The 14,120-nt window shown below is 57.8% G+C and overlaps 1 protein-coding gene across 1 annotated transcript in view; it reads left to right on the forward strand.

The window, feature by feature from the left end:
• Positions 1-8,211, forward strand: part of ARID3A (AT-rich interaction domain 3A) — a gene marked incomplete at its 5' end in the record, with an annotated part of 29,078 nt that extends 20,867 nt beyond the window's left edge. The window contains 5 exons of the mRNA XM_082836923.1: positions 2,850-3,033; positions 3,396-3,643; positions 5,976-6,257; positions 7,432-7,530; positions 8,010-8,211. Of these exons, the coding sequence (XP_082693049.1) occupies positions 2,850-3,033; positions 3,396-3,643; positions 5,976-6,257; positions 7,432-7,530; positions 8,010-8,185 (989 nt within the window). The 3' untranslated portion in view covers positions 8,186-8,211. The remainder of the gene's footprint in view (positions 1-2,849; positions 3,034-3,395; positions 3,644-5,975; positions 6,258-7,431; positions 7,531-8,009) is intronic.
• Positions 8,212-14,120: the final 5,909 nt, after the last annotated feature.

Below are 14,120 nucleotides of genomic sequence, written 5' to 3' on the forward strand. Positions count from 1 at the left end.
CCCCACAGGCTGGAGTCTGGCCTTCCTGCCGCCACTGGTGGGAAGTTTGGGTCCCGGCCCCTCCCTGCTCCCCCCTGGGGCTTCAGTTACCCCATCTGTAAGGTGGGCCACCAACACTCCCCGCCGTGTGGCAGTGCCCCAGATGTGCTGAGTGCCAGGTCCACAGTTATTATGCGCCAACAGTGTACCAGGCCCAAGCCACCTGTATCCCCCTACACCCTGGGGTCTGGGGTGAGGCGGATGCCAGACGCGGCCTTGAGAACAGCCAGACGACCAGGGACGGAGGCTAGGCCTGGGGAGCAGGGACTGGCCTGGGTGGGTGTCCAGGTCGGGAAACGGACGGCCCAGACGCTGGGGGGGCGTCGGGGGCATTCAGGGTGAGCCAGGCCCAGGGAGGATGGGGGAGGAGGGCACCCAGAGGGTCCCCAGGGCCCTCCCTCAGCTCAGAGCTGCCAGCCAGCCAGGGGTCCCAGGAGCACCCACTGCGTGTGGGGCTCATTTCCTTGATACCTCTTCCCCCCACACACCCCCAGCAGGGTTATCACGACCCCCACTGTTCAGGGAAGGAAACTGAGGCCTGGAGAGGGGAGAGGGCCTCTGAGCCACAGAAGCAGGAAGGGGCGGGGCTGGGGCGGGGCTGCTGGGGGTGGGTGGGGCGGGCAGGGGAGCTGCACGCGCTATGACTGTTTCAGGGGCCAGCCAGGCGGCTTCTTTGTCCAGGGCCCCTGCCCGCCCCTCCCTGCCAGCAGCTTCTGTAAACACAGGCCCAACCAGGCCCAGGCCGGAAGGGAAGGAGATGAAAGGGGAGGGGGCTGCGGCCTCCACATTAACTCCTCCTGTGCCGGGGGTGGAGGAATCCAGACCCAGCCAGGCCTGCTGCCCGCCCCCTGCCGCCCCCCACCCCCCATGTGGTCAGAGAGATCGACCCACCCTTTATCATCCCGTCCACACCTACCTGAGCCCCCCACTCCCCCTCCCCTCACCATGGGGCTCCAAGCTCCCAGGCCCAGAGCCCACCCGTTTTGCCCCAGACTGGCCTCCCGATGTCCTGGAGGCACGGAGGAAGTATGGTGAGCTGCCCCAGAGTGATGAGGCTGGGGTCCTCTGGGGCCCCCAGCTCCTGGCGACACAGGGCTTCAAAGGTCTGTGTCCAGCCCTGTCTCCCTCACCAAGCCAGGTGCTCCTGGAGGACAGGAAGCAACAAACTCCTATGCAACCCTCAAAACCCAGCTCCAAGGCCCTCTCTTCCCTACCTTCCTCTTGAACCCTCCCCTCTATAATTGGGGTCGGGGGCTTTGGGGCTGAGAATCTGGATACCATGTCCTGCATCCCATAATAAAGTAGTCTTTCCCGCACATCACAAAGTAAAAGCCTCCAACTGGATATCTCTCTGAATTCTCTGGGGGCTGGACATGGAGGAGGGGTCCTGCCTGCACCCCACCTTCCTGCGGTTTCCTTGACAACCTCTCTGCCCTTCCTTATCGCCCCCCCACCCCCGCCCGCCTCCATCAGTGCCTCTCTGTGCTCTCCCAGCCCCACTCCTTCTATAAACATCCGTCGCCCGGCTGCCGAACCAGGTCGCAGGGTCCCAGGAGGAGCTTTGGTGTGATTCCTTCTTTTTCCCAATGCAGAGCCTAAACCAGCATCCTGGGTGGGCCAGGTGGGCGCTGTGGGCGCGTCTGTGGGGCTGGGTGTGCTGCTGACACCTGGCGTTGCTTTTCTCTCTCCTTCCTGGGCTGGAAAATGAAGTGGGTAGCGTGGGGGTCTGAGGCCCATCTTTCTCAACCCCCTCCAGGAGGTCTTCATTCGTTGGGGATTTTGCAACCCGGGAAGGGCCCGGCAGTGCCCAAGGTTGGCAGGAGGTGGTTCCGGGATGTCCAGCTTGTAGAGGGGGGACCAGGAAGCAGGGTCCTGGGTACAGGGCATTGTCCAGGGTGGGGGCAGGGAGCAGGAACCCACCCTGGAGCTTCCCTTTGCCACCTCTGCAGGGGCAGCAAGCATGCCCCCAGGGCTGGGGTGGGGGCCGTCAACCTTCCCTGTTGTTTATTGAGCACCTGCTGTATGCCAGGCTGGGCGCCGGGGGACCCCATGTGAGCAGGACAGCAGGTGGGGGCCACAGACAGTAAACCCGTACTTTCCCTGCCAGGGAGAGAGGTTTAAGTGGGGGCTTCTCCACCCTCAGCCATGATGGTGCCAGGCAGGCTGAGCTGAGACCTAAGGGCTCCCACGGCTGGGGCTTCTGGGTGACAGGGAGAGGGCTGTGCAGGGGCTTGGAGCATCGGGGTGGGTGTAAGATGGGAGCAGGGCTGTCTGTAGGGAGGAGCCCCCTCCCGAGGCTGGGCCACCCCCCCTCCCTCCCTCCCAGGTCTGGCCCACCTCCCCAGTGTCTAAGCTGCAAAGTGGATTAATCAAGCCCTCCCTCCCCCACTGCAAAGCCCCCAACACAGCAGAGTTGTTTTGGCAGCTGTCGTGTCTGTAGGAGGAATAACAAAGGCTGTGTTTCTCCTGCTGGGCCCCCAGGTTGGCCCTGCAGCTCCCCCGTCACCCACCCAGGTGAGAGCAGCATGAGGCCAGATCACTGATGGAGAGACTGAGGCAGAGCTGCCTCCTCAGGGCTCTCGCAAGCAGGGGTCTCACCCGGGCGACCCTGCCCCCCCCCAGGGGACACTGGGACACTGGCATCCTCTCCTGGCATCCAGTGGGTGGGGCAGGGAGGCTGCTCCACCCCTCACAGCGTCCGGGACGGCCCCCAAGAGAGTGAGCCGCCCCAGGTCAGCTATGCCGAGGGGACCCGCGCTCACCGACGCGTCGGGCACCACCCCAGGTGACGGCACCCCCCCTCCCCGCAGGGACGCCCGTGAACCGCATCCCCATCATGGCCAAACAGGTGCTCGACCTGTTCATGCTGTACGTGCTGGTGACGGAGAAGGGCGGCCTGGTGGAGGTCATCAACAAGAAGCTGTGGCGGGAGATCACCAAGGGCCTCAACCTGCCCACGTCCATCACCAGTGCCGCCTTCACGCTGCGCACCCAGTGAGTGCCCGCCCGCAGCGTCCGGGCAGAAAGGACCCAAGGCAGGGAGGAGTGGGGGGGGGCGGGGGGCGGCCAGACCACAGGGTGGAGGGTGGAATGTCCTGGCTCTGAGGCTATGCAAATTGAGTGTTGAAGGAATAGCAGGTAGTCGATGTGGGGACGGGATTGGGGACATGTCACAGGACAGGCATTGAGACAGAGGGAACAGCACAGGCAAGGACCACGGCTTGGAGGGCTGCCGGTTGCTTCCGGGCAGAGATGTGGGATGGGGATTGAGGAGCTGGTGCTGCAGCGGGGCTTGGCTTTATGCAGACCCCAGAGGCATCCCAGGTGCCATCCTGTCCCCTTGCCCCTGCCTGCAGGTACATGAAGTACCTGTACCCCTACGAGTGTGAGAAGCGTGGCCTCAGCAACCCCAATGAGCTCCAGGCCGCCATCGACAGCAACCGGAGGGAGGGCCGGCGCCAGAGCTTTGGGGGCTCCCTCTTCGCCTACTCACCGGGCGGGGCCCACAGCATGCTCTCCTCGCCCAAGCTCCCTGTGTCCTCCCTGGGCCTGGCCGCCAGCACCAACGGCAGCTCCATCACCCCAGCCCCCAAGATCAAGAAAGGTGAGGGCTGCATGGGGCCTGGGGCCTGATCTTGACTCAGCTTCAGCCTGGCGGTGTGTCCCAGGGAGGGGACTGCCTTTTCCCCTCCCTGGGTAACTGGGATGATAGACCCCAAAGTTGGTGTGTGAGAAGGCAGCCAACCTGCTTATGCTGTGCTCGTAGCAGACATTACTAATCAATTGCCATTTTTCCAGCCCCAGGCCCGTAGCAGGCAGACATCACTAATCAATTCATTTCCCCTGAACCTGTGCCCTCAGCAGACATCACGAACCGATAATTTTTTCCTCCAGTTCTATGCCAAGGCAGACATGGCAAATCAAGCCCAATTTTCCCATCCTATATCCGTGGCAGACATTACTGATTAATCACTGTTTTACTGTAGCCCAGTCCACTTGCCTGTGGCTGGTGTTTTTATTTAATTAATTAATTAATTTTTAATTTTTTGATTTTTAGTTTATTTTTTGGCCACATAGCATGTGAGATTTTAGTTTGCTGACCAGGGATCAAACCTGGGCCCCCTGCATTGGAAGGCAGATTCTTAACCACTGTGCCACCAGGGAAGTCCAAGGCTGATGCTTTTCATCGCTGTCGTTCTCTCTAGTCCCTTGCACGTGGCGGACATTACTAGTTGATCACTGTATTCTTTTCCCTTTGAGCTTTAGAATCCTCCTGAACACACTGTCCCACCAGACACCAAGGGTGTCATGTGGGTCATCAAATGGACTTTTTTTTTTTTTTGCGATACACGGGCCTCTCACTGTTGTGGCCTCTCCCATTGCGGAGCACAGGCTCCGGGCGCGCAGGCTCAGCGGCCATGGCTCACGGGCCCAGCCGCTCCGCGGCATGTGGGATCTTCCCGGACCGGGGTACGAACCCGTGTCCTCTGCATCGGCAGGCGGACTCTCAACCACTGCGCCACCAGGGAAGCCCCAAATGGACTCTTTAACCACCCCTAAAGCTATTGCTAGGTGCCCCTGGGCAGCTCACTGCCCCTTTCTGAGCCCAGCTTTCCTTACACATAAAGTGGGGGAAATTATGCCTTCTCTGTGGGGGTGTTGGGGAGCCTGCAGTGTGTAAAATGCCCAGCGTGCAACAGGCCTGAGGTTGCAGGTAGCTGGCAGCCCCCCACCCCTAATCCCCATCCATGGCAGACATCACCAGCCGATCACAGTCCCCTCTTCCAGCAAGTCTCTGAATCCTCGCTAACACATGTGGCAGCCCAGCCTCAAGCAGGTCGGTGCACCTGTCCGAGGTTCCATTTCTCATTTGCCACATGAGCTGTGACTCCCTACTTTCCAAGCTTGGCCCGGGGATCCGAGGTGATCCTCACAGCGCCCTGAAAATTTGGGGCTGGTCAGATCTAAGGTGAATGGGGTCTCACCAGTGACAGCTCCCTCCGGCCTCTGTGAGCCTCAGTTTACCCCCCAGCCTTGGGGAGTTGCAGCGATACCCGTGAATGTCATTAGGCATCTGCTGCATGCGAGGTCCTGTGCTGGAGCTAGGGAAGACGGGGGCGGATAAGGGAGAGGTTCGGACCTAATGGAGCTACCGAGGGGGCCAGGAAAAGCTGGTTCTGATGGGTCCCAGGGGCTCTTTTCAGCTGAGCAGGAGGCAAGCAGAAAGGGCTGCAGAGACTCCAGAGCAGAGGGCCTGGCAACTGCAAAGTTTGGAGTGGGGACCCTCCTGGAGAGGCAGCCCCAGGCCACCAGGGATAGACACGGGAGGGAGAGTCAGAAGAGGAGACAGTGGGACCAGTGGGTGGGAACCACGGGGACGTTTGTTTCAACCACAGGACGGGAATGGTTAGGAGCTGGTTCTGGAGTTGGGCTGCATGGGTTTCATTTCAGCTCAGCCTCTCTCCAGGTCTGTGGCCTCAGGAAAATTATCCATCCTCTCTGAGCCTTGGTTTCCTCAGCGGTAAAGTGGAGAAAGGGGTTACTTGGTGGTTATGGGATTGTTGAGACGGTTCACGTTAAGTGCTTTAGACAAGACATGTGGTGAGCCCTGGTCATAACTAGTATTATATGTAATATGTGCTATTGTGGTCTCTCTATAACACTAATGCTAAATACTACTATGATACTGACACTGTAACTAGTATTGTCACCATGACTTATATTACCATTATGCTGGTATCTGATGTCAGCCTGATACTAGAAAGGATCTTATAGCACTTGTGTCTATTCAAAAACCTGTACACTTCCCTGGAAAGGAAGTGAGCACCCCATCGGTGGAGGTATTCAAGGGGGCACATTCCTATCTTGGGTGGGAGGTGGGGACTGGGCCACCTCTGTTCCATTCTGGCCACCAACCCCTCTTCTCTCCTGTCCAGAGGAGGACTCGGCCATCCCCATCACGGTCCCCGGCCGCCTGCCAGTCTCCCTGGCAGGTCACCCCGTGGTGGCAGCCCAGGCAGTAGCGGCCCAGGCAGCCGTGGCGGCACAGGCAGCCGCCCTGGAGCAGCTCCGGGAGAAGCTGGAGTCTGGGGAGCCTCCTGAGAAGAAGATGGCCCTGGTGGCAGAGGAACAGCAGCGGCTCATGCAGCGAGCGCTACAGCAGAACTTTCTGGCCATGACGGCCCAGCTGCCTATGAGCATCCGGATCAACAGCCAAGGTACCACCCTGGCGCTCAGACCCTCTGTGCTTCCTGCATGCGCACAAGGGCCCCGTAGCCACCACGTGTAAAGAGTGCTTACGGATCAGTAAGCTAGAAAGGCAGACAAACCAGTAGAAGAAATGGGCAGCTCTGACTCGTAAACTCATAGGAAAAACCGTTCAACTCCATCTAGTTGGGGATCTGCAAGTCAACGAGGAGATACCATTTTTCACCCGTCAGAGTTTGATAATATCAAACGTTGGTCAGGATGTGCGGAAAGGGGCCCCATTGGCCCTGCTGGTGGGAACGTAAATAGGTGACAACTTGGCAATCTCTTTTAAAAATAGAAAATGCGCTTGCCCCATGACTGGGTGATTCTGCTTGGCATCTAGAGCAGAACTAATGTAGGGAAACAAGGAAACACAGGTTTTCAAGGACGTTCACTGCAGTTATTTGCATGACGTCACTAGTGTGTCCATCAGTAGGGGAATTCTTGAATCAAGTCTGGAATACTTTGTGGTCATTAAAAAGAATAACGTGGGGGGCTTCCCTGGTGGCGCAGTGGTTGAGAGTCCGCCTGCCGATGCAGGGGACACGGGTTCGTGCCCCGGTCCGGGAAGATCCCACATGCCGCCGAGCGGCTGGGCCCGTGAGCCATGGCCGTGGAGCCTGTGCTCCGCAACAGAAGAGGCCACAACAGTGAGAGGCCCGTGTACTGCAAAAAAAAAAAAAGAATAACATGGGGAATTCCCTGGCGGTCCAATGGTTAGGACTTTGCACTCTCACTGCCGAGGGCCCGGGTCCAATCCCTGGTTGGGGAACTAAGATCCCACAAGCCGTGTGGCACAGCCAAAAAAAAAAAGAATTACATGATTTGGATGTGGGGACACCACTTAAGACTTGTAATCATGCTGTACACCTGAAACTAACACGCTGTAAATCAACTATAGTCCAGTAAAAATTATTAAAAAAAAAAAGAAAAAGAAAAAATACTTGTAATCAAGAAAAAAGCAAATTTGAGACAAATACATCCTTATTCAATAAGTATTTATTGAGTACCTGCTGTGTGCGCTGCTGAGAGATCCTGTCCAGCGCTTCGAGAAGCTTCACGTCTGGTGGGTGACCCACGTTACCCAGATCATTGCATAGGTGGGTTTATGATTACAAAGGGTGGTTTTTCTTCTTCCCGCAGGCTCTGAGAGCCGCCAGGACTCAGCTGCGAACCTGACCAACACCAATGGCAGCAACAGTATTAGCATGTCAGTAGAGATTAATGGAATCATGTACACAGGTAGGACCACCCAGCCCCCATGCCCACCTTGACCACATCTCTCCCTCCCGAGTCCTGGTTGCCCCCACCCCCACCCCCCGGGGGTGTGGCCTTCTTGAGCCCAGACCTCTTCCCTCATGAGACTCAAGTGAGATAGTCTGTGTCCTATACTTAGCACGGAGCTCAGCACAGAGTAAGTGCTCAGAAATACATATCCTGTGTTATATATCTTATAGCAAATGATGTTTCCAGGTTCCTTCTAAAAAAAAATGTGATCAGACCCATGGCTCCTATAGACCGCCAGGTGGCAATGTTGACACAGAACAGCTCGGTGGCTGGAAAGACCCCCATGGGGGGAGGCTGAGGAGATGGTGGTGTCCTGCAAGCCGGGGGTAGGGGGGCGGGCACACTCTTTACAGGGGGTCAGCGCTCAGGAATCCCTTGCACCTGTCACATGATCTTTTAAATTCTCCACGACTTGTCTCCTGTCCTTGCACCAGGAGTGCTGTTCGCCCAGCCGCCGGCCCCCACGCCACCCTCAGCTCCCAGCAAAGGCGGAGGTGGCAGCAGCCGGGGAGCAAACAGCGGGACCAGCAGCAGCGCAGGCAGCCAGGCGGGGCCAGCAGGGTTGTCTGCACCCCCCGCATCTTCTACCTCAAATAACTCATTGCCTTAACCGCTACACTCCTCACCCTGGGAGCCCACCAGACGGGTCAGGGGGTCCAGGTGGGCCAAGCAGGGGCCGGGATGGCGGGAGATACGGGTGGGGAGGGGAGGTATCCACAAAGGAGCGACAGCTGACGCCAAAAAGAAAAGAAAATATATATATACATATATATATATATATATATAAAGAAAATTTAATAAAACAGGGGAAAACCAAGGAACACTTGAATTACTCAGGTTTCGGACATTCAGAGAGATGAATTGTGAGAGCAGCAAAGGAAATTAGAAACGAGAGGCAAATGTCTCCTAGGGCTTTCCTGTAGCCCTAGCGGACCCACGTGGACTGGTGTCTGGTTTGGACAGGCCAATCCTGTTTACCTCATACATCCCTGCACTGTGTTTTTTCATTTTTATCTGTTTTTTTCCCTTTTTTTTTTCCCTCTTCATCACACACTCACCACACCCAGCTCCTTGAGTTGAATGAAACCCCTGAGCCAAGAGCAGTTGAATTTTTTTTCTTGTTGCTTTCGGGAACTTTTTTTTTTTTTTTAAACAAATAGTGAACTTCAAAATCTGTAGGGTTTTTAAGAGGTTTTGGGGGTTTTGTTTTGTAAATATTCTATTTTATTCTTGGGGGAGGAATCAAACCTAGGAAAAGGATATATATATCTATATATTTGTGTTCATTCAGGGAAACTGGACTTGAAAAAGCAAAAAAAAAAAAAAAAAAAGAAAAAAAAAGAAAAAAGTAATACCCTTTTTATTTTTCCCATGACTGATTTGGGTTCGGTTGTGCATTTCCTGTGGCGCAGTGGGCAGCTGGCGGGCCCAGGACACTGGATCCCTGGGCTAGAGTCAGCAGAGCCGATGAACTCAGGTGCTGTGGTAGGGGCTGCATGCCAGGGGTCCGCGGGAAAGGGGAGCAGGAATGCTGAATAGTAGACATCACCGTACTTGTTCTTACTTCATGCGGGGCTCCTCAGTCAGGAACCCCAAAGTCTTAACTCGAAAGGAGAAACTGCTGGGAGGGGGTTCGCCTGTCAGCCCCCAGGCTCCTGTCTCAGGGATGAATACGGCCTGGGGACTCCCTTGCCCGAAAGGGCTGCTTTTGGAGACTTGTCCATGCGGGGGACACAGGTGAGCCGGCCTTAGCTCAGGGCAGGGTTTCTGTGGGGCCACGGCACCCTGAACACCACCCCTCCCCACAGCATTTTCATCTCCTCCACTTTGTCCCTTCGTACTTCCTGGAGTCCCTGCAGTAACTAAAGGAACTAAATAGAGGCTGAGAAGGGGCCGTGCCCCTCCCTCTGCGACCCTGTGCCCCGTGTCAGAAGGTGGGCATCGGGGGGGGGACGCGCAGCTGGGGGGCATTAGTTCAGGGCTGGTGAAGGTCTCCACCAGGCGAGCTGCACATCCGTCCTAAGCCCAGGCGCGGTTTGGGGTCCCTGGGGACCAGGTGCTGTTGGGTGGGGCCGTAGCTCCCACAAGGTAGCGCTCTTTCACGTTCCTCTGGGGTGGGGTGGGAGGAGCTCAGCTGTTCCCAGGGTGAGCCTGGAACCTCTAAATGGGCCCAGGGAGCCCGGCCTAACGAGCCCGGAGCGGGAGGGCGCCACCGCCCGCCTCCCGCCTCCAGCCTCCAGACCCCGGCGTCATCTTGTTGCCTTGGAGACCGTGAGGGTGGTCCTGAGGCCCCCCCCCCCCGCCCCCAGTCTCTCTGGGTTTGGGTTTGCCTTGCAGGGCTGAGGTGTGTCTTTGGGAGGGAGCCCGTTTCTTTGGTATATCTCAGGGTCGCTGACGCCCCCCACCCTTCCAGGAGGGGGTAGCGCTGGACGCGGGGCTTTCTTCCTGCTTTTCCTTCTGGAAGGTTCTCCCCTCCCGTCTCTCACTGCAGCGGCACAATCATTGTGGGAGGGGGATCCTTTTGTCCCCAGACACAATCTGCTCCCCTCTCGCCATCACCCCCTCTTCTCCCTCTCCTCTCCCCCCACCTGACCGCAGCAGCGTGGGCGGCTGCCCTCTGCCCCCCCTCCACCCCCATTCTGCCGGCCGCGTGGGTGGGGGGGAGGGGGGGTCTCTGCTGCGAGTTTCTTTCTACCTCAGGTCTGACTTTTGATGCCAAAACCCCCGCCAGGCCGCCCACCCCCCCAGCCCCCAGCCCCCAGCTCAGGGTCCCACCCCCGTGCGTCCTGTTGAGATCCACGTGTGTCTCGGGGAGCGGGTGTCCTGCAGGAGAGGCGCCTTCCCCCGGGTCTAACTCAGGGTGTGCCTGCGGTGCTGGGCGACGCTGATGATTGTAAGGGATGGGGTGGGGGGGGCGTGGGCCCAGGATGGGAGGAGTCCACCGGCCGTGGAAACGCGAGGGGGGCCCGGGGCCAGTGGGCGCTCAGCCCCCAGGGGGCCCTGCCTCTGACTGGGGCGCCCCCATCAGCCCCCCCGCTCCCAACCCCGCCGCTGTCAGTGGGGGTTTCTGGGGTGCTGCTCAGCACCCCTTATGCAAACCGGGACGGGGATGGGGGCTGAGTGCTGTTCATTCCAGAACAGGTGGGGCTTAGCATGCTGAGGGTGGGGACCCCCAAACTCAGGGTGGAGAGGGGCTCCAGGGGCTCCCCTGCTCTGGAGATGCTTGTGGATGGGCTGCTTCTAGAACCTTCCTTGTGACCTCCAAACCGGCTGCAGGGCTGTAGCTGTCCGGCTGGGGGGCGGGCGGGGGGCGGGACGGGGCACGGGGTGGCGGGTTGGTTTGTAATAGTTGTGTGTTTGTACAGTCACTTTTCTCACTGTTAGCATTTTTGCCCACTACCATCCTTTTTTTTTTTTCCCCCCTTAATTTTGCTTCTGCATTTTTTCTTGGCAAACATGACTTCAGCCTTTCATTCCTGACATGTGAAATTTCAGTTTCTCTGGGGTTTGTCAGAGGGCGTGGGGACTGCGCCTGAACTCAGGTTAAAGGGAAAAAAAAAAACTTCTAATAAAAAGATGTAAAACTACTCTCTACCTCTGGCCGGGCCCAGCCTGTCGCACCCTGGCCGCGGCGGGGCAGCCTGTGACGATTTATTTCAGTTTTTGCAGGACATTCAGGTATTAAAAGGGAGGGAAAAAAAAAAAAGACCAAAAAAAGAAAAAAAGAAAAAAAAAGGTGTGATTTTGAAATTTAAAAGAACACTGAAAGTTTACATTTTATAACATTATTATGCAGATTGTATTTAAACTTCAGAAATATTTAAGACAGTTGTAACCCTGTAAAGCTGATGAAATATTAAAACAAGACAAAACACTTCTTTTAACAGAGAACGGCTCCTGTGGTGGTTTTTTTGGCGTCGCCCCACCCCCACCCTGGGTCCTGGCAGCAGAAGGCACAGGGCCTGACCCAGACAGCGTCCAGCAGGGACTGTGCCCCCCAGGGGACACTGGGCCACGTCCAGGGATGTGTGCGCTCCTGGCATCGAGTGGGGGGGGGCGGGGGCCCCACAGAGGACGACCCTCCCCCATGTCAGCAGTGCTGGGTGGTGTCACCCTGACCTTCTGTGGGTGAGATGCACGGAGCTGCCCCACGCCCACTGGGAGCAGCCCAAGCAGTCTTGGCCGTGACAGGGGTCCACTCTACTCCCCCCCCCAACCCCCAGCCTTCCTGCTGTGGTTCAGTCCACATTTTTACACTTGACTTGTGGCCGCAAAGAAAGCAGACCAAGGGGCGAGCTCAGCCCTCGGGGCAGTTTGCGACCCCTGGGCTCAGCACACGTGGAAGGGAAACCCCACACGCGGGCAAACCAGCACAGCAAGATTTTCTGGGCATCTATTCCTCAGCCATGTCTTGACCCCACCCCCTGCCCAGAGGACGTGACGGGCTCAAGGTCAGCGTGGCCGGATGGTGGGCAGGGCGGGCCTCCTGCCACATGGCTCCCCTGCCACCTGCTCCGGCCACGGCTGGCCTGGGCTGGTCCCTCCCGCCGGGGTCAGCCCCCAGGTCTGCGTTGAGTGAGGAAAAACAACTCACTCCTGTTGGAGACGCCTCCCTGTGGCCCATCCACGTGGTTCCAGCCTCTGCGGGCCTGGGGGACCTGGAGAGGTCAGAGGACAGGGGTCAACCCACCTGCCCCTCAGAGCCCCCTGCCCCCCCCCCCCGGGAGGTAAAGGAAAAGTGTTTTCTTGTTTTGTTTGTTTTTTTGTTTTAAAAAGGCCCATTCAGCAAACTGGATCGGCCTGTCCAGCATCTTCATTCCTCCTCTGAAGAGGCCCAGAGATGGGGCAGGAGGCCCTGAGGTCACACAGCCCTGGGGCAGGGGGGAAGCCGGGAGGGGGTCGGGCCCCGCCACCTCCTCCCCAGCCTCCCAGATCCCCGAGGAGCCTCCCGCCTGCTGGGCCTCCCGCTCTGTGCTTGTGAGGAGGCCCAGGGAGCTTCCCAGGTGAAACTCAAAACCATGTCTGATCAGCAGAACTGCGGGAGCCCACCAGCAGCCAAAGGCAGGTTTGGATGAAAGGACGCCGGAAAAAGAAGAGGGTTTTCGCTTGAGTCATCCGCCTTCCCCTCCGCCATTAGTGCACTTAACGGGGCGGCCCCACAAAGGCCAGGGCTGCTGGGTTTGTTCTTGGGTCCCCGCCGCCCCAGGTGGGCAGGGGGTGAGATGGGGCAGTGTACCCTGGGCCTGCAAACAGGAGGCTCTCAGTACATGTGTAGGGAACGAAGAATGCGGGGCTTAGACCCGGAGGGGTTGTGCAGACCTCTGTCCCTCAGTTTCCCCATCCTGCTCCTGCCGCCAGCCTCATGCCCTCCAGGCCTAGGATTTAGTGGGTCTAGGACCGGGAACCAGGCTGGCACCAAGGAGGTCTGGTGACTGGGTGGTCCGAGAGGCCCCCAAAGTGTGGCTTTTGTCCTGCCATTCTGACACAACTGGTCTGTCCTCATTCCGGAACCAGGCTGGGGGTGGGGTGACCTCTGACCTCACACAGCAGCCTGGCCGAGCTGCGTCCCCCCAAGGAGGGGCAGAGGGGAAACAGGAGGAGTGGAGGGAGAGGCCTGGGAGGGGGCCGGGCCAGCACTCCAGCTGCCCTGCCCTCTAGCAGAGCCAGGGGCTGCCCCTGCCTGAGTGACCACAGCAGCGACTTCTGTTTGCAAAACTGGTCCCCCTGCAACCGGCACCTGCAGGGCCCACCCTGCGTCCTGGAACCTGGGTGCTTGGAAACTTCCAGGCCAGACCTCCGCAGATGAGGATACACACCCAGGGCTCGAATCAGCATCCCTGATTTGCACATGGGGAAACTGAGGCCCAGAGCTGTGCAGTGACCTGCTCCGCTGCTCAGGACCAGGTTCAAGCCCTGAGTTGGTGGCTAGAAGAGGGCTGCCTTGGTCCACCCCCGGGGGTCGCAGAGTGTGCCCATTCTCAAATGGGGCTCCACAGAATGCCCAGGATTCAGGATTCAAAGAAGGATGTGGTTTTGGGAAAACAGTATCTGAAAAATGTAAACTAGCATTTAAGGTGTTCCATTTTTCTTACTCGCAGTAAGAAAAAAAGTTTGAGGAAGCAGGGAGGGAACATCAGCTGGTTCTGGGGGTGGAAATCAGGAACAGTTGGTTCTAGCTCCAATCCGTCTTTGGACTAGATGGTCCTTGCCTCAGTGTCCCCTTTTGGCAGCTTCTGGAGGTTTGGACACCCAGCTCTCCCCGGTTTACAAAAGTTCTTCAGTTTCACATGACCTTCCCCCCCAACCCTGCCGGGGATAAAATAAAATCCAGGTCCCCATATCCAGTTTCCCCCTCCATGATCTGCCTCAGGGCCTTTGCACGCACCTCTGCCCCTCTTTCTCTTCAGGTTGTTAGTTTCCGCTCTAAGGACACCTGCTCTGGGAAGCCCCTCCTCCAGATCGGGCAGGTCCCCCCTGACGCCCCTCCTCCCGGTTGCTGCTTCTTGCTGTGGCCCCTGGGCTGGGAGCAACTCCGACCGGCGTCC

Source organism: Leucopleurus acutus (genome assembly GCF_964270905.1).
Source record: "Leucopleurus acutus genome assembly, chromosome: 3".
In the NCBI taxonomy this organism is placed as follows: Eukaryota; Metazoa; Chordata; class Mammalia; order Artiodactyla; family Delphinidae; genus Leucopleurus; species Leucopleurus acutus.